This window comes from Nicotiana sylvestris, chromosome 3, assembly GCF_000393655.2.
Source record: "Nicotiana sylvestris chromosome 3, ASM39365v2, whole genome shotgun sequence".
Lineage (NCBI taxonomy): Eukaryota > Viridiplantae > Streptophyta > Magnoliopsida > Solanales > Solanaceae > Nicotiana > Nicotiana sylvestris.
The window spans coordinates 214,537,098-214,563,776 of NC_091059.1; the positions used below are offsets into that span (position 1 = coordinate 214,537,098).

Below are 26,679 nucleotides of genomic sequence, written 5' to 3' on the forward strand. Positions count from 1 at the left end.
ATGAGTCTATTGGGAAGGTTGAACTATATCAAAAGGTTCATCGCTCAGCTCACAGCGACTTGTGAACCCATTTTTCGGCTACTGAGGAAAGATGCTGCAATAGAGTGGACGACAGAATGTCAGGAAGCCTCCGACCAAATCAAGGGGTATCTGTCAAACCCACCCGTGTTGGTTCCACCTGAACCAGGAAGACCGTTGATTCTCTATCTAACGATAATGGAGAATTCATTTGGGTGCGTACTGAGGCAACATGACATCACAGGAAGGAAAGAGCAAACCATCTATTATCTCAGCAAGAAGTTTACAGTCTATGAGGTCAAGTACACTCAGCTTGAGAAGACATGTTGTGCCCTAACTTGGGTAGCACAGAAGTTCAAGCATTATCTGTCATCATACACCACTTACCTTATTTCACGCCTGGATCCATTGAAGTATATTTTCCAGAAGCCTATGCCCACAGGGAGATTGGCAAAATGGCAGATATTACTCACAGAGTTCGACATTGACTATGTGACGAGGACGGCCATGAAAGCGCAAGCATTGGCTGATCACTTGGCTGAGAATCCTATTGATGAAGAATACGAGCCTTTAAGGACGTATTTTCCAGATGAAGAAGTGATGCATATAGAGGAGTTAGAACTGACTGAGGAACCAGGATGGAAGCTTTACTTTGATGGGGCTGCGAATGCGAAAGGAGTTGGAATAGGAGCAGTACTTATTTTTGAAACAAGACATCACTATCCTGTTACAGCTCGGCTACGTTTCTATTGTACCAACAACATGGCTGAATATGAGGCATGCATTTTGGGCCTACGATTGGCTGCAGACATGGATGTTCAGGACATCTTGGTCTTGGGAGACTCGGACCTCCTAGTACATCAGATTCAGGGTGAATGGGAAACACGTGATTTAAAGCTTATACCTTATCGACAATGTTTGCACGATCTGAGCAAGCAATTTCGATTAGTTGAGTTCAGACACATCCCGAGAGTTAATAATGAGGTGGCCGATGCTTTAGCCACTTTGGCATCGATGTTGCACCATCCAGACAAAATCCATGTTGACCCGTTGCATATTCAGGTTCGTGATCAGCATGCCTACTGCAACGTGATAGAAGAAGAAATAGATGGAGAACCATGGTTTTATGATGTCAAGGAATATCTCAGGATGGGGATATATCCGGAGCAGGCAACCGGAGATCAAAAGAGAGTCATTCGACGACTGGCAAATGGATTTTTCCTCAGCGGAGGAATGTTGTACAAAAGAACCCCAGATCTGGGATTGCTGAGATGTATTGATGCGGGTCAAGCCACGATAGTGATGACAGATGTACATGCTGGAGTCTGTGGGCCCCATATGAGCGGATATGTATTGGCAAAGAAGATTCTGCGAGCAAGATATTATTGGCTCACTATGGAGCATGATTGTATCAGTTTCGTGCGAAAGTGCCATCAGTGTCAAATCCACGGAGATCTGATTCATTCTCCACCAACGGAATTGCACATAATGTCAACACCATGGCCATTTGTGGCATGGGGCATGGATGTCATTGGGCCTATTGAGCCGGCAGCTTCGAACGGTCACAGGTTCATTCTGGTAACCATCGATTATTTCACTAAGTAGGTTGAAGCCAAAACTTTCAAGTCAGTAACCAAGAAGGCAGTGGTGGATTTTGTCCATTCCCATATCATCTGTAGATTTGGGATCCCGAAAGTGATAATCACGGACAATGGTGCTAATCTTAACAGCAACTTGATGAGAGAAGTATGTGAACAGTATAAGATTACACACCGTAATTCCACCCCGTATAGGCCCAAGGAGAATGGAGCGGTTGAGGCAGCCAACAAAAACATAAAGAAGATATTGAGGAAAATGGTTGAAGGATCTAGACAATGGCATGAAAAGCTACCATTTGCATTGTTGGGATACCGCACTACTGTTCGTACTTCAATAGGTGCGACTCCTTATTTGTTGGTATACGGAACTGAAGCAGTAATACCAGCAGAAGTTGAAATTCCATCCCTTCGAATTGTCGCTGAGGCCGGGATTGATGATGATGAATGGGTCAAAGCCCGACTAGAGCAGTTGAGCTTAATTGATGAAAAAAGATTGGCAGTAGTATGCCATGGCCAATTATATCAGAAGAGAATGGCAAGAGTATACAATAAGAAGGTGCGCCCCAGGAAATTTGAAGTGGGGCAGCAGGTATTGAAACGGATCCTCCCACATCAGATTGAGGCAAAAGGCAAGTTCGCCCCGAATTGGCAAGGGCCGTATGTCGTGACCAGAGTATTATACAGTGGCGCTTTATGTCTGACAGATGTCGAAGGAAGATGCATCGACATGGCTATCAATTCTGATGCAGTCAAGAGATATTACGTGTAATTCTCTTTTGTTGTTTATTTGTCTGTCTGTACTTGGTGTTTATCGGATAATGAAATGACAGAGGCAATTCTTTCTTCTATCCAAACACTGTTACCCTTGCTTTACCCCTTTAAGCCTTACTTATTCTTTCATACCCCTCTCTTGAAATCATTAACAAAAAATGAAATATAATGAAAAAAAAGAAGGAAAATAATAACAAAAAAAAAAAGAAAAGAGGAAGTTCGCAAAAGAAAATAATGGAACCGAATGAACTACGTTCGGCCTGATTCCTCAAAGAGGATACGTAGGCGCCTCACGGCTCGGTCGTAATGTAACAAAAGTCAAAAATTCCCCGATAAAAACTGGGGCAGAAGTTATGTTTAAAATTTAAAAAAAAAGAGAAGGTTTTGATTCCAAGAGTTGTAATATTTCACCCATCAAAGTTATTTTGAATTTTTATATCCTTTCTTTTAAGTCCCACATAAAACCCATACTGATATCCCAAAAAAGACCTCCCGATCAATATTCGAGAGGTGCCAAGACAGTCAAGTGAAAGTCCAGGATAACACGTTGGTCCCCGACCGAATAAGAATCATGAGCTGAAAGAATTGATAGCCATAAGAATTCCCAACAGAGAGAATCTTACCGGCAATACTCCAATCCCCGGCTGAGAGAAGCAAAATGAGAGAGTCTTATCGGTGAAAACCTTCACAGGCACCATAAGGCGACGGGAGCTGTGAGAACTGAGAGAGTCTTATCAGTGAAAACCCCTCGAAGGGCACTATGAGACGACAAGATAGATTGGCGGAAGGAATCCGCATTTTGCGAAGAATTGGGACACCTATTTATCCCTAGCAAGTGAGGACATCAGAAAGATTGATCGACACAAATAGATTGGGTTGATTAATCCGGAATGCACGACATAATCGTTGGAATCGGTTATACCACCCAGATAAGTTCATTTCTTTTCTTTTCTCCAGCATTTGTTCAGAAAGATTTTCTCTTTTTCTATCCTTTCATTTCTTTGTTTAAAAGACTTTCTCCAGAAATTTATTTTTTAGAAAGTTCTTTCAAAGCTTACTACCAGTTGCCAAAATGGTACAATGCAAAATAAAAAGAGGACAGGCCAGAGACAAGGCAATAAGACAAAAGATGTTGGTTGCAAGGCCGAATAATATTGGTCTAAAATGGCAAGGAAAGCACGGGAAAGAACCGGAAAAACAACAAGTTGAAGAAATTGTGGGCTAAGATCCAAGAGAATTCCTAGGAAAACTCCGACCGATTATCGACCAAAGTTCCGAGGTAGTTGAACAACGCAGAGCGGTAAGGGAGGAAAGGAAAATGCATTTTCAGCAAAATAACCCCCAGCAAGTTTCGAGAAACAGAACGGAGAAGTGATAAATGGAAAAACCATCCCCAGCAGAATGATATCCCCAGCGAATAACATCATCCTAACAAGTTTTGGGAATGCCAAACAGGAATAAGGAAGGAACCATCCCCAGCAGGAGTGGCACGACCACTCACAGTGTTTTAAAACTAACAAATTTTATTTGATTTGAAGCAGGAAAAGGAAGTATTATTAATGGCGAAAAACATGACACAAGGAAAAGCACCAGAACTGGGGCAGAAAATTTTCTGCCACCGTTGAAAATTTTCTCGCAGACACGAGGAAACAAATTCAAGTTATTACTTACCATTAGGCGCCCACCTGTATAACAAGGGAACACATTTCAGTTTTTCATTTCCTGTTCTAGGCGCCCACCAGTATAATACGGGAATACATTTCTGTCATTTCATTTCATGTTCTCGGTCGCCCACCAGTATAATGGGGGCATACCTTTCAGTTTTTCATTTCCTGTTCTAGGTGCCCACCAGTATAATGCGGGAATACATTTCTGTCTTTCCATTTCATGTTCTCGATCGCCCACCAGTATAATGCGGGCATACCTTTCAGTTTTTCATTTCCTGTTCTAGGCGCCCACCAGTATAATGCGGGAATACATTTGTGTCTTTTCATTTCATGTTCTCGGTCGCCCACAGGTATAATGCGGGCATACCTTTTAGTTTTTCATTTCTGTTCTAGGCGCCCACCAGTATAATGCGGGCATACCTTTCAGTTTTTCATTTCCTGTTCTAGGCGCCCATCAGTATAATGCGGGAATATATTTATGTTTTTTCATTTTATGTCCTCGGTCGCCCACCAGTATAATGCGGGCATACCTTTCATTTTTTCATTTCCTGTTCTAGGCGCCCACCAGTATAATGCGGGAATACATTTCTGTCTTTTCATTTCATGTCCTCGGTCGCCCGCCAGTATAATGCGAGCATACCTTTTTGTTTTTTCATTTCCTGTTCTAGGTGCCCACCAGTATAATGCGGGAATACATTTCTGTCTTTTCAGTTCATGTTCTCGGTCACCCACCAGTATAATGCGGACATACCTTTCAGTTTTTCATTTCCTGTTCTAGGAGCCCACCAGTATAATGCGGGAATACATTTCTGTCTTTTCATTTCATGTTCTCGGTCTCCCACCAGTATAATGCGGGCATACCTTTCAGTTTTTCATTTCCTGTTCTATGCGCCCACCAGTATAATGCGGGAATACATTTCTATCTTTTCATTTCATGTTCTCGGTCGCCCACCAGTATAATGCGGGCATACCATTCAGTTTTTCAATTCTGTTCTAGGCGCCCACCAGTATAATGCGGGAATACATTTCTCTCTTTTCATTTCATGTCCTCGGTCGCCCACCAGTATAATGCGGGCATACCTTTCAGTTTTTCATTTATGTTCTAGGCGCCCACCAGTATAATGCGGGAATACATTTATGTTTTTTCATTTTATGTCCTCGGTCGCCCACCAGTATAATGCGGGCATACCTTTCAGTTTTTCATTTCCTGTTCTAGGCGCCCACCAGTATAATGCGGGAATACATTTCTGTCTTTTCATTTCATGTCCTCGGTCGCCCACCAGTATAATGCGGGCATACCTTTCAGTTTTTCATTTCCTGTTCTAGGCGCCCACCAGTATAATGCGGGAATACATTTCTGTCTTTTCATTTCATGTCCTCGGTCGCCCACCAGTATAATGCGGGCATACCTTTCAGTTTTTCATTTCCTGTTCTAGGCGCCCACCAGTATAATGCGGGAATACATTTCTGTCTTTTCATTTCATGTTCTCGGTCGCCCACCAGTATAATGCGGGCATACCTTTCAGTTTTTCATTTCCTGTTCTAGGCGCCCACCAGTATAATGCGGGAATACATTTGTGTCTTTTCATTTCATGTTCTCGGTCGCCCACCAGTATAATGCGGGCATACCTTTCAGTTTTTTATTTCTGTTCTAGGCGCCCACCAGTATAATGCGGGAATACATTTCTGTCTTTTCATTTCATGTCCTCGGTCGCCCGCCAGTATAATGCGGGCATACCTTTTTGTTTTTTCATTTCCTGTTCTAGGTGCCCAAATGCGGGAATATATTTATGTTTTTTCATTTTATGTCCTCGGTCGCCCACCAGTATAATGCGGGCATACCTTTCAGTTTTTCATTTCCTGTTCTAGGCGCCCACCAGTATAATGCGGGAATACATTTCTGTCTTTTCATTTCATGTCCTCGGTCGCCCGCCAGTATAATGCGGGCATACCTTTTTGTTTTTTCATTTCCTGTTCTAGGTGCCCACCAGTATAATGCGGGAATACATTTCTGTCTATTCATTTCATGTTCTCGGTCGCCCACCAATATAATGCAGGCATACCTTTCAGTTTTTCATTTCCTGTTTTAGGCGCCCACCAGTATAATGCGGGAATACATTTCTGTCTTTTCATTTCATGTTCTCGGTCGCCCACCAGTATAATGCGGGCATACCTTTCAGTTTTTCATTTCCTGTTCTAGGCGCCCACCAGTATAATGCGGGAATATATTTCTGTCTTTTCACTTCATGTTCTCGGTCGCCCACCAGTATAATGCGGGCATACCTTTCAGTTTTTCATTTCTGTTCTAGGCGCCCACCAGTATAATGCGGGAATACATTTCTGTCTTTTCATTTCATGTTCTCGGTCGCCCACCAGTATAATGCGGGCATACCTTTCAGTTTTTCATTTCCTGTTCTAGGCGCCCACCAGTATACTGCGGGAATACATTTCTGTCTTTTCATTTCATGTCCTCGGTCGCCCACCAGTATAATGCGGGCATACCTTTCAGTTTTTCATTTCCTGTTCTAGGCGCCCACCAGTATAATGCGGGAATACATTTCTGTCTTTTCATTTCATGTCCTCGGTCGCCCGCCAGTATAATGCGGGCATACCTTTTTGTTTTTACATTTCCTGTTCTAGGTGCCCACCAGTATAATGCGGGAATACATTTCTGTCTTTTCATTTCATGTTCTCGGTCGCCCACCAGTATAATGCGGGCATACCTTTCAGTTTTTCATTTCCTATTTTTGGCGCCCACCAGTATAATGCGGGAATACATTTCTGTCTTTTCATTTCATGTTCTCGGTCGCCCACCAGTATAATGCGGGCATACCTTTCAGTTTTTCATTTCCTGTTCTAGGCGCCCACCAGTATAATGCGGGAATATATTTCTGTATTTTCATTTCATGTTCTCGGTCGCCCACCAGTATAATGCGGGCATACCTTTCAGTTTTTCATTTCCTGTTCTAGGCGCCCACCAGTATAATGCGGGAATACATTTCTATCTTTTCATTTCATGTCCTCGGTCGCCCACCAGTATAATGCGGGAATACATTTCTATCTTTTTATTTCATGTCCTCGGTCGCCCACCAGTATAATGCGGGCATACCTTTCAGTTTTTCATTTCCTGTTCTAGGCGCCCACCAGTATAATGCGGGCATACCTTTTAGTTTTTCATTTCCTGTTCTAGGCGCCCACCAGTATAATGCGGGAATACATTTCTGTCTTTTCATTTTATGTCCTCGGTCACCCGCCAGTATAATGCGGGCATACCTTTTTCAGTTTTTCATTTCCTGTTCTAGGCGCCCACCAGTATAATGCGGGAATACATTTCTGTCTTTTCATTTCATGTCCTCGGTCGCCCACCAGTATAATGCGGGCATACCTTTCAGTTTTTCATTTCCTGTTCTAGGCGCCCACCAGTATAATGCGGGAATACATTTCTGTCTTTTCATTTCATGTCCTCGGTCGCCCACCAGTATAATGCGGGCATACCTTTCAGTTTTTCATTTCCTGTTCTAGGCGCCCACCAGTATAATGCGGGAATACATTTCTGTCTTTTCATTTTATGTCCTCGGTCGCCCACCAGTATAATGCGGGCATACCTTTCAGTTTTTCATTTCCTGTTCTAGGCGCCCACCAGTATAATGCGGGAATACATTTCTGTCTTTTCATTTCATGTCCTCGGTCGCCCGCCAGTATAATGCGGGCATACCTTTTTGTTTTTTCATTTCCTATTCTAGGTGCCCACCAGTATAATGCGGGAATACATTTCTGTCTTTTCATTTTATGTCCTCGGTCACCCACCAGTATAATGCGGGCATACCTTTCAGTTTTTCATTTCCTGTTCTAGGCGCCCACCAGTATAATACGGGAATACATTTCTGTCTTTTCATTTCATGTTCTCGGTCGCCCACCAGTATAATGCTGGCATACCTTTCAGTTTTTCATTTCCTGTTCTAGGCGCCCACCAGTATAATGCGGGAATACATTTCTGTCGTTTCATTTCTTGTCCTCGGTCGCCCACCAGTATAATGCGGGCATACCTTCCAGTTTTTCATTTCCTGTTCTAGGCGCCCACCAGTATAATGCGGGAATACATTTCTGTCTTTTCATTTCATGTCCTCGGTCGCCCACCAGTATAATGCGGGCATACCTTTCAGTTTTTCATTTCCTGTTCTAGGCGCCCACCAGTATAATGCGGGAATACATTTCTGTCTTTTCATTTCATGTCCTCGGTCGCCCGCCAGTATAATGCGGGCATACCTTTTTGTTTTTTCATTTCCTGTTCTAGGCGCCCACCAGTATAATTCGGGAATACATTTTTGTCTTTTCATTTCATGTCCTCGGTCGCCCACCAGTATATGCGGGCATACCTTTCAGTTTTTCATTTCTTGTTCTAGGCGCCCACCAGTATAATGCGGGAATATATTTCTGTCTTTTCATTTCATGTTCTCGGTCGCCCACCAGTATAATGCGGGCATACCTTTCAGTTTTTCATTTCTTGTTCTAGGCGCCCACCAGTATAATGCGGGAATACATTTCTGTCTTTTCATTTCATGTCCTCGGTCGCCCACCAGTATAATGCGGGCATACCTTTTAGTTTTTCATTTCCTGTTCTAGGCGCCCACCAGTACAATGCGGGAATATATTTCTGTCTTTTCATTTCATGTCCTCGGTCGCCCACCAGTATAATGCGGGCATACTTTTCAGTTTTCATTTCCTGTTCTAGGCGCCCACCAGTATAATGCGGGAATACATTTCTGTCTTTTCATTTCATGTCCGCGGTCGCCCACCAGTATAATGCGGGCATACCTTTCAGTTTTTCATTTCCTGTTCTAGGCGCCCACCAGTATAATGCGGAAATACATTTCTGTCTTTTCATTTCATGTCCTCGGTCGCCCACCAGTATAATGCGGGCATACATTTTGTTTTCATTTTATCGGTCGCCCACCAGTATAATGCCGACATACATTTCAGTCTTTCATTTCCATGTCCTAGGCACCCACCAGTATAATGCGGGAATATATTTCTATCTTTTTCATTTCATGTCCTCGGTCGCCCACCAGTGTAATGCGAGCATGCCTTTCAGTTTTTCATTTCATGTCCTAGGCGCTCACCAGTATAATGCGGGCATACATTTCATATTTTTCACTCAGGCACCCACCTGTATAACGAGAGGAATACTTTCAGTCTTATACTGCATATCTATAAATCAGTAACCCACCGGAATGCAGAAGGTTACAACAGGAATCCCCAGCAGAAAACAATAAAAAATCCCTAGCACCGGAAAGCAGAAGGTTGCAACAAGAGGTCACAGCACAAATTCAAGCGCATGAGTCAAAAGGAAGAATGACGCGTCTTGAAAGAAGCGGCCTATGAACATCAAATTATGCCCAGCATAACAAATCTGATGAAGAAAGCCGTATCCCCAGAGGAACCACTGAAAAGCTTAATGAAGGAGGCCATATCCCCAGCGGACCGAACAAAATGATGAAAACTGGTATTCAGAAAAGCAAGAGGCCAGTTTCATCCCCAAGTTCTCGGAAGAAAGGCACCAGAAGAAGCACAAGCCGACAAGAAAGCAGGACAACAAGAACGAGTTAAAGATAGATGAGATTTTATGATCAGTAGTCTAGCCTAGCCTCTTGTTTTCTTTTAATCACGGTGTAACAAGGGGATCGATAAGCAGTGGTAATAGCATGCAACAGCAGTAACTTTGCAGTCCCACGGTAGTCCCAGCTACCAAAACTTCCCGAACTACATTGACCTGATTCCTGTTTAGCCCAGGATATGTAGGAAACCTTTGAAGCAAAGGTTCGGTTAAATCTTTTTCAAAAAATGCTTCACACGGAGTACTCGGATGGGCAAAAATCGCTCACTTTATCTTTGCACGAAAACCCTTCGTGTCTGCGGGCAAAGAGGGGCAGCTGTAAGCACGTGATTTTTGCCCTATATGAGAATTACTCCCAAAAATTCAAAATAAAATGATTTTCCTTGGTGTACAATTTTGAGATTTTTGTGACATTTTTGGATAATTATTTATATTTGTCTGTGCATGTTTATTTGTTAAATAAATAAACAAATACAAAAATATGTCGTATTTGCATTTAGAATTTAATCCTACAATTGTTAGTAATTAATTTTGTTTTACAAAAATTAAAAATTACAAAAAAAGGCATCTTTTGCATTTTTAGCATTTAATGTCCAATTATACAATTTTATGCTTAATTATTACTTAATTGTACGTTAATTGTTTTTGGGAGTTAATTTGCGCTTTTATAACTTAATTTAGTTCTTAATAATAATTTAAGTATTTTTATAATTTAGTTTTAGAAAAATAAAAGAAGAAAAGAGAGCGAAAATATAAAGAAAATCGGAATTGGGCCTCTTCTTCAATTTCAAACCACAAGCCCAAAAAATTGTCCAACCTTCCCCACGACCCAGTCCATTTCGAACTGGGTCGACCCAGTCCATAACCCAAAAGACCCCAAACCCCCTTTTCTTTCATTTTTCATATAAAACAAAACAAAACAAAACAAAAAAAATAAACCAAAAAAACCTAAGACTACCCGCACCCCCCCCCCCTCTTCTTCTTCCTCTCTTTCTCTCTTCTTCTCCAAAGAGCTCAAAGCCCCTCCCATGGATTCCCCTCTCCCGTTCCCTTCATCCCCACGCCACACACACAACCACGTCGACAACACATACATACACACAACCACGGCGACGTAACACACACACACCCGCTGCCCGTGTTTCTTCTTCTTCTTCAAGATCGCGATGGTTTCTTCTTCTTCAAGTTCATGTCGCTCGTTGTTTCTTCTTCCTCGACACATGCTGCCCGCCATGGCTGCGTCTACAGCTCTTCAAAATGATCAAAAGATCCCATCACTGCTGTCCGCCATGGCTGCGTCTCCAAGCTCTTCAAACGAGCACAAGATCCCGTCGTATTGTTGCCCGTTGTTTCTTCTTCTTCGCTCGTCGCTACTGCTGCTTCTCCTTCTTCATCCGTCGAGTTGTTCCAGCCATGGCTTCTGCCCAGTGCTACTGTTTCTCCTCCATGTTTCACATCGTCGCTGGCCTTCTCCGCTCGTCGTTGCTACTGTCTTCTTCTTCAGATCGTCACCTATTTGTTGCTTCTTCTTCTCCGACGCTGCTGTTGCATTTCTCCATTGTCTCGCATTGCTGTCATGCTTCCTTCTTCGTCCTCTTCCAAACAACCAAACTACTTTCCGTTCGAGTTCGTTGTCGCTTCGATCCGGTTAGTAGATTTGAGTTTCATGTTGCCCGTATTTTTGTTTTGATATTCTCGTATCTAAAATCGATAAATGTTCGATTCTTGTTTTGTTCGTGTCTATCGTTGAATTAATTTTCTAGTTTGATCATATTTTTTGTTGATTTAATTTTCAGATTTAAATGGAACTTTGATTAATTAGTTTTTCAGTTTATTTCATGTGCTTTTATTTATTTTTGTAAAAGAAATTGTTAGTTTAATTTTAATATTGTTAGATTCAAAAAGAAAATTGTTAGTTTAATTCTAATGTTGTTAAATTCAAGTTGAAATTGTTAGTATGTAAAAGAATTTGTTAGCTTAATTTTATTTTAATTTGTAAAAGAAATTGTTAGTTTAATTTTAATGTTGTTGGATTCAAAAAGAAAATTGTTAGTTTAATTTTAATGTTGTTAGATTCAAATTGAAATTGTTAGTATGTAAAAGAAATTGTTAGCTCAATTTTAGTCTAATTTATAAAAGAAATTGTTAGTTTGATTTTAATGTTGATAGATTCGAATTGAAATTTAATTAATTGTTTTTCAGTTTATTTCATGTGTTTTATTTGTTTTTGTAAAAGAAATTATTAGTTTAATTTTTAATGTTGTTATAATAAATTGAAATTAATTACTTATTTTGGTTTGTTTCATGTGTTTTTATTTATTTTTGTAAAAGAAATTGTTAGTTTAATTTTAATATGGTTAGATGCAAGTTGAAATTCAATCAATTATTTCTTCTTCAGTTTATTTTATTCGTTTAAAAGAATTAAGTTGTAATATAGAAATATATTAGTTTAATCGCTTGAATCTGTTCTTTGTTGTTTAATTTAGATTTAATTCGTGTTTATTGATTGTTTGAAGTTCGTTTTAATCTAGTGAATTAATGTGAGTTTATGTTTTGGTTTGTAATTTTTGATTTTGTTTGAATCATGAATCTTTGTTATAATATTGTTGGATTTAATTTGAAGATTAATTGATTAGTTGAGTTTTAGTGATTTGAATCTGTTCATTTATTTTGTTTAATTTGAATATATTTGTTTGTTAATATTGTTGAATATGCAACTATATGTGTTATTAAAAAATATCGTTCAGTCAAAATAATTCCGATTGTTGATTCGTTGTTCATAGTTTAAGTTGGAATTCGTTGGTTGAACTGGATTAAGGATTGGTTATAGATGGTAATTTAATTTTAGGTTCTTAGATAATTTTGAAGTTAAACAGATTTTGAATCGAGGCGTAACAGTAGATTTAGGGGTAAAACGGAAATTAACCAATTACGAATTATTTAATTATGGTGGGGACCAGACATAATGATAAAAGCAAAAAGGAAAAGGTGGGTAATAATGTCTTCTTTTCAAAAAAAGGGAACACGGGGGTCCACTTTGACTACTTTTCAAAAAGAGAGAACACGGGGGGCCCACGTTGACTACTTTTACTAAAATAAAAGTGTGGGTAATAATAAAAGTTAAAGAGTGCACATAGTAGAAGAATATTGGGTCTTGCTTTGGGTATATAAGAGACTCATTTGACACTTAAAAGAGGAGAATTTTTTGGGAGAGATAAAAAATTTCAGAACTAAAGAGTAGATAATAACATACTTTTAATCTTGAAGAAGAGGATTTCTAAAATATCTGAATACTATTTTCCGTATATTCCTGAGTGTGATTTCTGCCTATTGTTTGCTTCCGGGATTTTCAATTGGTTTCTTGAATTAACTGTTGGTCCTTTGTTATTGCTTTATTGGGTGGTTGCTGGAATTTCTGTTCGGTTTTCAAGTCTACTACTGGGTTTTCTGACTGTTGATTGTTTGTTGTTGTCGCGCTGTTGCTACTGCTGCTGATCCTATTCTTCCTTTCTTTGTATTCAAATACCAGGTACACTACTCTGAATCATTTCAACATATGTATTGAAGATGAAATGAAATGGCCGGAAGATTTAAGTTTTTTTTAATTATAGAATATTCGCATTTTTAGTTAAATATTCATTACGTGTCTCATGTTATGTAAATGGTAGAAGTATTTATTATGTGAAATATTAAACTGTGGGACTAGTGGATGGGTGTCAGTATGAACACCATAAGTATTAGTTTCGGCTTTGTTAATTTTTTAGCTTAAAATCGCATTCAAATCGTTAGTAAATATTCAATACGGGAAACCGACTTAATTTGAGGGAAGGTTAGTAAACTCTAGATTTGAATTTGCAAATTTTGAAATAGAAGCAATTTGAGTTTTTTTTCTATCTTTAAATTTTGTTAATAACAAAGGCCCGCAAATATTAGGCAAACATAATATGCCAATAATTCTGTAGAATCTGCAGGCTTACAAAATATTTTCCCTTTTTTTATTATTATTATTTTATTTTTTTCATCATTTATTCAGTTTTCTTTTTTTTTTTTGAAAAAAAAAACTTGAAAAAGAAATTTGTAAAAAATAAAAAAATATATTTATTTACAAAATATTTTCATTTTAAAAAAAAAACTGAAATGATGTTTTAATAGGCGATTCAACGTGGCAAGGCTAAGAGCGTTAATCCATTAGGTGCGAGTTTGAGCAAGATGAGTCAACGTTTAAGTTTAATAAACTTTTTAATAAGCTTTAGTAATTATGGTTAAATCTAGTTTTAAATGGTTTTGAATAACTAATTTCAATAGTTTTTTTTATAACAATGTAAGCTTTAAGTTAGCTATAATCAGGATCTTTTGATTTTTTAATTGTCGAACTTCGTAAATTTTTTACAATTTTGAATTTTTTATTTATTTTTAGTAAAATTCCTTTTTATTAATATTTGTCTTAATCTAGCAATTAGTATGTTATGTGTTATTATTTTTAAGCTCGCAATTAATTAAGATTTTCTTTCTTTATTTTAGAGACTAATTTTAATAGAAAAATGTAGTCACTTTAGGATTTGTCCACTTAAAATAAATGAGATGAGTCTCGCCTAGTAAAATGTATAGATTGCGGGGCCCTCACAAATGTATGCATTAAATACTTAGAACATCGGAGTTGGCCGTCTAGAGAAATTTTACGGTCTTTCCCAAAACAACAATACGCTAGTCGTTCTAGGCGCGTCTTTAACAAATCATTTTCTTAAATATGGGTGTGCATTTATGTAACCCAAATCCAAATCTCAACGGAGTCGAAATGTGTCGATAACCATGGGTGCATTGATTGCGACGTGGTTTGAAATACGTTTTCACAATGTTGCAATTCTCCGTAAAGTAATAACAATAAATAAATAATAATAAAAGCGGCTAAGGGTTAAAATTTGTACATAAGTTCATAATTGTATAAAATCAGACAATCAAGTCGAATATGACAGTTGGGCGACCGTGCTAGAACCACGGAACTCGGGAATTCCTAACACCTTCTCCCGGGTTAACAGAATTCCTTATCCGGATTTCTCAGTGCCAGTTTTGTTCAATGCAAGCAGAAAGGACTTCAAAGTTCACTACCAGCTTCTAGAATTGTAAAGCACAACGTGGTCAGAGCATGTCAAAAACAACTTGATGTCAAGTGGAATACAGGGAATTAACGGAAGTTTCATCGGTGAAATGATTGGGAAATGTCGTGGGAAAGGCGAAAGCTCAAACAAAAAGGTCAGAAAAGTGAAATAACAGCAGGGGTGTAAAACATTTAGGTCGCCAGAGGTTGGGAAATTTAAAAGTTGGTCAGAAAGTCAAGCGGTTCAGGGTCAGTGCGTGGAAATTAGTCAACACAAAGCAAGGCAGTGGAAGGATTTTTCAGCAAGAATGCCATCAACTAACCACCGTTTTAAACTGACGAAATTTTCTTTGATTGATCAGGGGGAGAAAAGTTAGTTGTTGAGGAGGAATTCTCCAGGAGGGAAAAACAAGCACTAATCAGGATAAATGCAAGTTATCAGGAGTCCGCCTGGAGAATAGAGACATTCAATTTCAAATTTAGCAATCAGGAGTCCGCCTGGAGAACAGAGACATACTTTTCAAGTTTGATGTCAGGAGTCCGCCTGAAGAACAGAGACATACAGTTTAAATTTTAAAAGTCAGGAGTCCGCCTGGTGAATAGAGACATTCAATTTCAAATTTAGCAATCAGGAGCCCACCTGGAGAATAAGGGAATACAATTCAAATTTTAAATAATCAGGAGTCCGCCTGAAGAACGGAGACATACAGTTTAAATTTTAAAAGTCAGGAGTCCGCCTGGAGAATAGAGACATTCAATTTCAAATTTAGCAATCAGGAGCCCACCTGGAGAATAAGGGAATACAATTCAAATTTTAAATAGTCAGGAGCCCCCTGAAGAACAGAATGGCGATTTATTGGTTGAAGTCAGGAGCCCCCTTGAAGAATAAAATGGCGATTTATTGGTTGAACTCAGGAGTCCGCCTGGAGAATAGAGACATTCAAATTTCAAATTTAGCAATCAGGAGTCTGCCTGGAGAACAGAATACTTTTCAAGCATTGAAGTTGGGAGCCCGCCCAGATAACAGAGGCATACATTCAGTCTTTACATTTCAAGAGTTGAAGTTGGGAGCCCGCCCAGATAACAGAGGAATACATTTCAGTCTTTTCATTTCAAGCATTGAAGTTGGGAGCCCGCCCAGATAACAGAGGCATACATTTCAGTCTTTACATTTCAAGCATTGAAGTTGGGAGCCCGCCCAGATAACAGAGGCATACATTTCAGTCTTTACATTTCAAGCATTGAAGTTGGGAGCCCGCCCAGATAACAGAGGCATACATTTCAGTCTTTACATTTCAAGCATTGAAGTTGGGAGCCCGCCCAGATAACAGAGGCATACATTTCAGTCTTTACATTTCAAGCATTGAAGTTGGGAGCCCGCCCAGATAACAGAGGCATACATTTCAGTCTTTACATTTCAAGCATTGAAGTTGGGAGCCCGCCCAGATAACAGAGGCATACATTTCAGTCTTTACATTTCAAGCATTGAAGTTGGGAGCCCGCCCAGATAACAGAGGCATACATTTCAGTCTTTACATTTCAAGCATTGAAGTTGGGAGCCCGCCCAGATAACAGAGGCATACATTTCAGTCTTTACATTTCAAGCATTGAAGTTGGGAGCCCGCCCAGATAACAGAGGAATACATTTCAGTCTTTTCATTTCAAGTGTTGAAGTTGGGAGCCCGCCCATATAACAGAGGAATACATTTCAGTCTTTACATTTCAAGCATTGAAGTTGGGAGCCCGCCCATATAACAGAGGAATACATTTCAGTATTAATTTTCAAGTATTGAAGTTGGGAGCCCGCCCATACAACAGAGGCATACATTTCAAGATCAAGTCAGAGGACAATAAAACAGAGGGTTACACCAGGAATCCCCAGCAGGAAACAATAAAACTCCCCAGCACTGGGAAGCAGAAGGTTGCAACAAGAGGTCCCAGCACAAACTCAAGTTCATGTGTCAAAAGGAAGAAAAACACCGGAAGAAACGCAAGCAGACAAGAAAGCAAGGCAACAAGAACAAACTGCAGTCTAGCCTAGCTTCTTGTTTTCTTTTAAGCACGGTGTAACAAGGAGATCGGTAAGCAGTGGTAATAGCATGCAACAACAGTAACATTGCAGTCCCACGGTAGTCCCAGCTACCAAAACTTCCCGAACTACATTGACCTGATTCCTGTTTAGCCCAGGATATGTAGGAAACCTTTGAAGCAAAGGTTCGGTCAAATCTTTTTCAAAAAAAAAATGCTTCACACGGAGTACTCGGATGGGCAAAAATCGCTCGCTATATCTTTGCACGAAAACCCTTCGTGTCTTCGGGCAAAGAGGGGCAGCTGTAAGCACGTGATTTTTGCCCTATATGAGAATTACTCCCAAAAAATTCAAAAATAAAATGATTTTCTTGGTGTTCAATTTTGTGGTATTTTTGTGTAATTATTTGTATTTGTCTTGTGCATGTTTATTTGTTAAATTAATAAAAAATACAAAAATATGTCGTATTTGCATTTAGGATTTAATCCTACAATTGTTAGTAATTAAGTTTGTTTTACAAAAATTAAAAAAATTACAAAAATATGCATCTTTTGCATTTTTAGCATTTAGTGTCCAAATATACAATTTTATGCTTAATTACTACTTAATTATGCGTTAATTGTTATTGGGAATTAATTTGCGCTTTTATAACTTAATTTAGTTCTTAATAATAATTTAAGTATTTTTATAATTTAGTTGTAGAAAAATAAAAGAAGAAAAAGAGCAAAAATATAAAGAAAAATCGGATTGGACCATTTCTTCAAATTTCAACCCCAAGCCCAAATAATTGTCCAATCTTCCCCATGACCCGGTCCATTTCAAACCGGGTCGACCCGATCCATAACCCCATAACCCAACACCCCTATTATCTTACATTTCAAAAAAAAAATAAAAAAAATGAAAAACCCTAAAAACTAACCTAAACTACCCCCCCCCTTTTCTCTTTCTCTCTTTCTTCTTCTTCCTTAAGCTCCCCCCCCATGGTTCCCCCCCCCCTTCTATGACTGCCCTTTCCCCCTTACCCTCATGCCACACACACACGTCAACACATACACACACATACACAACGGAAAAAAAAATCACACACGCAACGGCTGCCTCTTCTTCGTTCTTCGCTCCAAACGACTATCGTCGTCATGCCACTACTGCCTGCGCCATGGCTGCCCACGTCGCCTCTGCTGCTTCGTTTTCTTCCAGCTGCTGCCACTGTCGTTGCTGCGTTCCAGCTTCTTCTGCCTTTTACTACGTCCAGCCATGGACGAGCTTCGACGTCGACCATGTCGTCGTCCATTGTTGTCCGCGCCGTGCTGCTGCTCGCTGCTTCGGGCTGCTGCTGCTTCACGTCATCTCCTTCGGGCTGCTGCTGCTTCTTTGTCCTCCATTGTTGTGGCTTCTGCTACAACCAAACGTTGTTGCCTCATCGCTTAAAATCAACCGGAAAACATACAAAAATTTGGGGCAGATTTGAGTTATTTTAGTTTCGAAGCTTCCGGGCAGATTTGTTTCCGTTCAAGTTCGTCATTGTTTCGATCCAGTTAGTTGATTTAAGTTTCATTTTTTGTCCGTAATTTGTTTGATATTTTTCGGATCCAAAATCGATAAATGATTCAATTCTTGTTTTGTTTGTTCATCGTTGAAATAATTTTTTAGTTTGTTCATATGTTTTGTTGGTTTAATTTTCAGATTCAAATGAAAATTTAATTAATTGTTTTTCAGTTTATTTCATGTTAATTTTATTTTTGTAAAAAAAAAGAATTGTTAGTTTAAGTTTAATATTGTTAGATTTAGTTTAAATCGTTTAAATCCGTTGTTTGTTGTTAATATAGATTTAGTTCATGTTCATCTTGTTTGAAGTTCGTTTTTTAATTTAGTAATTTAATGCGAAGTTATGTTTTGGTTTTAATTTTTGGATCATGTATCTTTGTTATAAATTTTGTTGGATTTAATTTAAGAAAGATTAATTGATTATTTGAAGATTAGTGATTTGAATATGTTTATTTGTTTTGTTTAAGTTTAATTCGAAGTTTGAATAAAGTTTGTTTGTTATTATTGTTGAATCTTTTCATTTATGTTCATACTTTGTTTGGTTGATCTTGAATCCGAAATTTGTATAGTTTGATTTTCTTGTTTATTGTTTATCATTTATGATTATTTCTTGAGTTTGTCTCATAATCTTGTTTAAGTTTAATATAGGAATTGTTTGTTGTAATGTTGTTAGAGTTGATTTTAAGTTCAATATTATTGAATTTAGAAATCTGAATATACTTGTTTGTTATTGTTGTTGTTGAATCTGAAAATAGGATTGTTTGTTGCTAAAAAAATATTGTTCAATCAAATTTTAGTTGTTCTTTGTTGTTTAATTTGTGTTCATGTGATTTGTTGTTGAAATGGTTCAGAAATCATGTTCATGTGATTTGTTGTTTAAATTTGTGTAGAAATTGGTCATATTGGCTATATTTTGGTTGAATGTGATTAATTGATTTGTTATAGCTGATGGGGTAGTTTGGTAATTTGCAGTACGTTCAGGGGTAGTATGGTAATTTCAGTAAGGTCGGAGGGGTAGTTTAGGAATTGTACATTTTGTAATTTTTTATGTGAAGCATGGGGGACAAAATGAAATGGGGTGGATTGTGATATAGTTATTTAATATAAAAGGGGGACAAGACAAATTTTAGTGTGGGAGAATCTTGTATTTGTTTATGTTAGGCATGAGGGACAAAATATTATGGGGTGATGTGATATACTTATTTAATGTAATGGGGATGAGTGAGAAGATAATGGGTTTGGTAGGAGAAAATGGGTTGATTTTAATTGATTAAAAGATTTCTGGGATGGAATATATATAGAGGTCTTGAAATCAGATTTGAAAAAAAGAAGAAGAGAGAGAATAGAGAAAAAAAAGCTGAATATTTAAGAGAGAAAGAAAAAATCCGAAAAATATTATAACTTTCAAGAAAGGAAAAAAAATACAAAGAAAAGAGCTGAAAATTAGAAGAGAGAGTAGTGCACACCTGATAAATATTCTGATATACGGGTTTAGAAATTAAGGGTTAAACATTAATTAGCTTTTCAAATATGAAAATTCCCTTGGTTTCTGTCCGTTGTTTGGTTGACAGTGTTTCTGGATTTTATTTTGATTTTCAAATCTGTCACTGGGATTTTTGTTGACTGGATTGCTGGTTATTATTGTTGTTGTTGTGTTACGTATTGCATGGCTGACTTTCTTCTTCTTATATTGGCAATACCAGGTACACAACTGTAATTTTGGCATTTTGTAAGCTGAAATGAAGAACGGAATGTTAAATTTCTAATTTAGTTTTAATTTTTTTAATTGTATTTAGATTATTTCATGTATTATTATTCTGTAAATCACTGTCATTAGGCATGATTATAGCGATATATTAAATAACGCCTTAACCGGATTATTAGGAAATATATTTAAGCCTGATTATTAATTAAAACTGTTTAATAATCAAAATAGAAGAAATAACGTAAAAATGGCGTTATGGAATCAGTTTGGCAAAAATTGACTAAGTTCTTTATTCATAAGGTTTTTTTGTCAACGTTAAGTTAATCGGAATCATGTAGTTAATTTCAGTTAAAACATGAATTAGTTTGCGAATCAAGTATTAGGACATGATATGAATTAAAACAAGGTTAGTTAAGGTTAAATTGTTTTAATTTTAGAAATATGGTTTAGTAATCAAGTTTTTTTTTAATTTTCAGTATTTGTAAATAATTAATTTCAATAAGCTTAAGTCATACTAATAATATGAATTTTAATCCAACTATGGGATAATTAGTTTTTTTTTGTTTTTTTTTGACAATTCCATGTTGTTTGTAATTATAATTTTAGTAATATTACTTTCCATTAATATTTGTTTTAAATTAGTAATTAATATGTTATTTTTAAGTATGTAGAGATTGACTTCATAATTATAGACAAACTTAGTAATAATAAAGATGTAGTCATTAAAGGGTATTCATAAAATAAGGGAGGATCTCGCTAAAAAATAATAAATATAAATAATACAAAAGTTGCAGTCCTCCAATCTTATTTTTTTTTTAAAATATAAGAAAATACCTAGATTCCGAGATGGGCAATTTAGTAAAATTCACAGTCCTACCTAATAGTATCATAACGCGTAATATTTTGGCGCATATTTAATAAGGTTTTTTTCTTAAATACGGGTGTACATTTATGCAACCCAAATCACGATCTTGACGAAGTCAAAAATGCGTCAACAAATCACATGTGCACTGGTTGTGGCGTGGTTCGAGATGCGTTTTCACGACGTTGCAATTTTGTATAAATTAAATAATGATAAAAACGGTTTTTAAAAGTTAAATTTGCATATAAGTTCTTAATTGTTTAAAAATCAGATAAATGAGCCAAATACGACAATTGAGCGACCGTGCTAAAACCACGGAATTCGGGAATGCCTAATACCTTCCCGGGTTAACAGAATTCCTTATCCGGATTTCTGGTTCGCGGACTATAATACAGAGTCATTCTTTTCCTCGATTCGGGATTAAAATTGGTGACTTGGGACACCCTAAATCTCCCAAGTGGCGACTCTGAAATAAATAAATAAATCCCGTTTCGATCGTCCTTTAATTGGAAAAACTCCCTTGTACCCTAGCGGGGGCAGAAAAAGGAGGTGTGACATCTATGAGTTTCAGTCGTTGACATCTATTAAGCACCTTACCTTCTTTCGTAGTACTCGGCTAAATAGCTGGCATGGCTTCTGCAGATGAGCCAAGTAATTCTTTGTAGAATTCTACTACTTCACTTTCAGTTGCATCCATTGTTTGTACTATTTCGATGACTCCTAATCTTGTTTTGACTAACTCTATTCTTCATACTGTCAAAGAAAAAAGCAGAGTTTGAGTCTCCCAATTTTAACCATTGGTTTCTGGATTTTTGTTTGAAAATACTTTCTTCAATATTGACCCATTTCTCCAGCTGCTTCTTCAGTTCCTTCTCCTCTTCAAACAAGTTTGAATGTACGTAGTTAGTTCTCATTTTCTCTTATACCTCCTTTAGTTGGTGTCTGGCCTGTTTCACTTTTGCATCAATTGCGGCAAACTCAGTAACATTCAACCTCTTTAACTCTCTTCTTACTTCTTTCAATTTCATCCATACTCCAGGCATTTGTGCTATTTTTTGTCTTTCCCAGACCCTTGCAACTACCGTTAATACTCTTTATGTTCTGCCAAATGGTTGAAGTACTTGAAAGGCCTAGAGTTATGTGGTTCATCTCCAAATTTGACACATAGGGGAGAGTGATTTGAGAAATAAGGATCCATAATTACATCATCCAATTGTGGCATATTGGTTATCCATTCAGAGTTAACTATCGCCCTATCTATTTTGCTAAATACGTGAGAGTTTGTCCACGTGAAGCTTCTCCCTATTGTTCTCATTTCAGACATTCCTGCATTTATTAGAAACTCTTTAAAATCTCAGATTTCCCATTCTTCTATTGGATTCCTATTGCTTCTGTCATCTACTGATAAGATTGTATTAAAATCACCCGTACATAGTCAAAGGCGGACCTACAAGGGACATAGAGGGGTCAAACGGAACCCGCTAGCCTCGGCAAAAATCGTGTATATATATTTGTATATACGACAAGGACCCCTTAAAAATAATTTTGATGTGCCCCTTCAAACAAAAGATAGATTGCTTTGCTGGTTGGGCATGCAACTTTTATTGCCTTACTAACTATATGACCTGGGTTCGAAACCCAATACTAGCGCTTTATTTGATTATTTTTTTTCTCTTTGATTTCAAGATATAATAGTATCATGTATTTAGTGCTTAACTCAGCTTTTTTCTTTATTTTTTCTAAATTTATGAATAATTATTTTAGCACTAATACATAGTAGTCAACTTCTACACAAAATAGTTTGAAACTCTTTTTGAGAAATATCTTTCTAGACATCGAAAAGGTAAGAAAGAGACATAAAAATATATCAAAAAAAAATTAGAAGGGGAATAAGATATTCCATTACCAAGAAACCAATCACCTTCTTTATCCTGATAATTATTTTTATAAGCATTACCATTTTCTTGACATGTATAAAAATAAGTAATTCAATAAAAAAAATTCCAAAACAGTAATAAAAAACTCCAAAAATCCTTTAGCCTTCAAGGATCACTTCGGCAAAGTAGCAGATATTTGAACGACAGTGACTGAGACTCTGCTTGAACTGCTTAATAGACCTTTAATATTGATCTTATTAGACTAAGTTTTTGATATTTTTGAACATCCTTTCGATCATTGACTCAAAGTCACTAAGTTTTCAAGGAGTTAGCACATCAGATTTTGCCATTACTAGCTGACATATATATGTCAATAGCGGTGCCCCCGCTACATTCAAATACTGGATCTGCCTCTTTACATAGCCAAGGACTTTGTTGAGAGAGGCTCCAACTTAGCAAATCCACCCATAAGCTTTTCCTTGTCTCTACTGCGTGTAATCCATATACAGTTGTGAAAGTGAATTCTTGTCTGCTAGAAAATAAGAGTACCTCTCCATGAATATACTAAGGTTTTCACCTATCATAGTAAAAAAAAAATTATTAGGTCCCCACACTATCCATATCCTTCCTCTGCCTCCAGGTTCATAGTTTGTACACCATTTTCACTTAGGGGCTATATTATTTAGAATCTTACTTGAATACTTTTCTTGCACCCTATGTTATACTATAGCAATAATACTAATACTATTTTCCCTGATAAACCTCTACATCTCCTTTTGCTTATAGACTTTATTCAAGCCTCTAATATTCCAGGTGATCAGCTTCATAAAATAATTGGTCTGGTAGTACAACCTCCTCCAAAACCCCACGACTACGCTGCACTCCTTCCATTCTACTAGTGCCAATACTTGTCTGATGAGCATTTTCTCTAGTAAGAGCAGTAAAACCATTTCTCATAACCAATCTCTCTTCAGCAGCAACATGGTTATTTTTAGCAGCAGATTTTTTCCCTTACTTCCTGCCACTGCTCCTCTTTACCATTTGTTTTCTTTTGAGCTTGGATGTCTTCTTTTATAGCTTGACTAGTTTCTAGTTTCCTATTGTCCACAATTACTTGTGGTCCTTCACTTTCGGTCACTGAGTTGTTCTGCTCCTTAGGTTTCCATTCCTGTCTTTGCTTTGGTTGTTTGGCTTGTTGTTGCTACATTACTATCTTGTTTTGGCAACCCAATTATAAACATGTGTTACAATACACAAGTTTCCAATCATAGTTAACTGCTTGCTCAAATTGTCTTCCATTTGGATCTCTCACTATTATCTTCGTAGGTAATGGCCTGGTAATATTTATTTCCACAAGAATTCTGGCATATGAGGTCCTCTCCACTTTAGTGGTACATTCATCACCAGAAATATGTGTCCCTAGCCCACTTCCAATTCGACTCAAAGAGTCAACTCCCTAGTCGGTCAAAAGTAAGTTTGGGAGCTTAACCCATAAGGGGAGATTCTTCAATACTTCCTCCTTGTTGGAGTCGATGAAGATGACAGAGGCCATTCGGTTTTGGACGTGAGGGTTTGAGGTGGTATTTTGGGCCTTGAGCCTAATTGTTGTGCTACCTAATTATTGTGCTAACAATGCTCCAACAATTGGGCCTGGTCACCCTTAGCCCACTTATGGGTCTGCCCTGTCCAACTATTGTAAGAACATAGTGTATAGCACATGTTATTTTATATTTTACTTATTTTCCCCATACCTTTGTATTTTAATTATTTTCTTCATCCTTTTATTTCTTTTATGTACAACTTTATCCTAGCTAATAGGACATTGCCACTTGGCAATATAGTATGTTGCCCTAAAACATTCATTCTGTATATAAAGTTGGGGTTGTACACTTAATACAATTCAATCATTGAATATACAAAAGAAGAAATCTTCAATTAATTCTCTCATTTTTCATGGTACCAGAGCAGGTTTAATTCTGCTATCTTTTTATGCTTTCTCAGTCATAAATCAGTTTTTCTTCTTCTCTTAAGCTTATCTGCTATGGTTACTTCACCGGAGTCAGCTGATACTCTAGCTTCTGCTTCTGCTGCCACCACTAATGTTCTTGCACCTACAGTTACCATTACTTCAGGAGTGATTGACTCTACTCACCCTTACTACCTTCATCCTTCTGACTATCCAGGGATGAACCTTGTATCCTCAGCTTTTGATGGAAAAGGATATGGAGGTTGGAGAAGGGCAGTTATCATTGCCTTGTCTGCAAAAAACAATCTGGGATTTATCGATGGTACTCTTATTATCCCTAAGGCTGATTCTGTAATCCAGCAGGCCTGGGGTAGATGTAATGATATGGTACTTTCATGGCTTCTCAACTCCCTGTCCAAAGAGATAGCTGAGAGTGTGCTCTATTCACAAAGTGTAAAGGATTTATGGAGTGACCTAGAAGACAGATTTGGACAGGCAAATGGAGCAAAGTTGTTCCAATTACAAAAGGAATTAAGTTCAGTGGTGCAAGGTAATTCAAGTGTATTAACTTACTTCACCAAAATGAAAAGCCTATGGGATGAACTAGATGCACTCAATACATTTTCTGCTTGTGTTTGTGAGTGTGAGTGTGGTGCAAAAGTCAAAAGCTTGAAAGCACACAAAGATGAGAGACTATTACAGTTCCTAATGGGACTAAATAATATATTTATTGGGGTAAGGAGTAACATATTATTGTCATCACCTTTACCTTCCATTGGACAGGCATACTCTCTTGTGATTCAAGATGAGAAACAGAGGGAGATACATGCTACCCCTGCATACTCAGGGGAATCTGCCTCATTCATTACTGCAAACCAACTAGGAAATTTCAGAAAAATTAATGAGAACAGGATGCAGAAAATAAGTTTTGAATCTAAGAAATATTTAGGAATTTGTTCCTATTGCAAAAAGCCTGGACATAGCATACAGAAGTGCTATAGAATTCATGGGTTTCCAGCTGATTTCAAGTTCACAAGGGAGAAAAGATTTCAAGAAGGTGCCCAGGAAAACAAAGCTTCCTTTTCAAATGAAGAAAATGAACAGGGAGCAGAAAGTGCATCAGGAGTTCAGAATCTCACCAAGGAAAATGTGGCTGAGCTGCTGCATCTTCTTCAGCAAGTGAAAGTGGGACAAAACAGTGCAGGAACCTCTGATGTTGCAGCAAATGTGAGCTATGCTGGTATGACCAATTTATTTGAAGATTTAGCCTGTTTAATTCAAATCAATGATGAGTCTTGGATATTGGATAGTGGAGCAACAAAACATATGTCTTTCAACAAAGATTTTTTTACAGATTTAAAAACCTTGGCTAAACCTCTCATGGTAAAACTCCCAAACTCTTACAGAATTCAGGTCACTCATTCAGGAACTATTTTTCTTTTGCCTAATCTGATTCTTCGAAATGTTCTTTACATTCCATCCTTCAAATATAATCTGTTGTCTGTGCACAAGTTGTGCAGACAACTCAAGCAATATGTTTTATTCACACCTTTTTTATGTTTTCTTCTACAGGACCCTTCAATGAAGAGCCCACTGGAGATTGGTAAAGAGGAAGGGGGCCTCTACATTCTCAGATCCAGACATACAACACCAGTGTCTAAGAGTTCACCTAAGTTTAGAAGTGTTTTTATTCCAAGAAGGAATTCTGTTTCCAATCATAGTTTGCGTTCATGTTTTAGTTTTTCTGATTCAATTGTAAAAGAGAAGCTGTGGCACTACAGATTAGGCCATATGCCCTTTAACAATATGAAAAATGTTTCATCAGTTTCTATATCCAAGTGTTCCAAATTCTCCACTCCATGTGTTATTTGTCCTATGGCAAACGTCCTTTTCCCTCTAGTTCTATTTCTACTAAGAAAGTGCTTGAATTAA

At 37.7% G+C, this 26,679-nt stretch overlaps 1 protein-coding gene across 1 annotated transcript; it reads left to right on the forward strand.

Annotated features, from left to right (window-relative positions):
• Positions 1-26,679, forward strand: LOC104219490 (uncharacterized). Its single transcript, XM_070170569.1, has 3 exons — positions 1-320; positions 24,783-26,130; positions 26,320-26,679. Exons 1-3 carry the CDS (start codon positions 1-3, stop codon positions 26,677-26,679), a joined length of 2,028 nt encoding a protein of 675 aa, XP_070026670.1.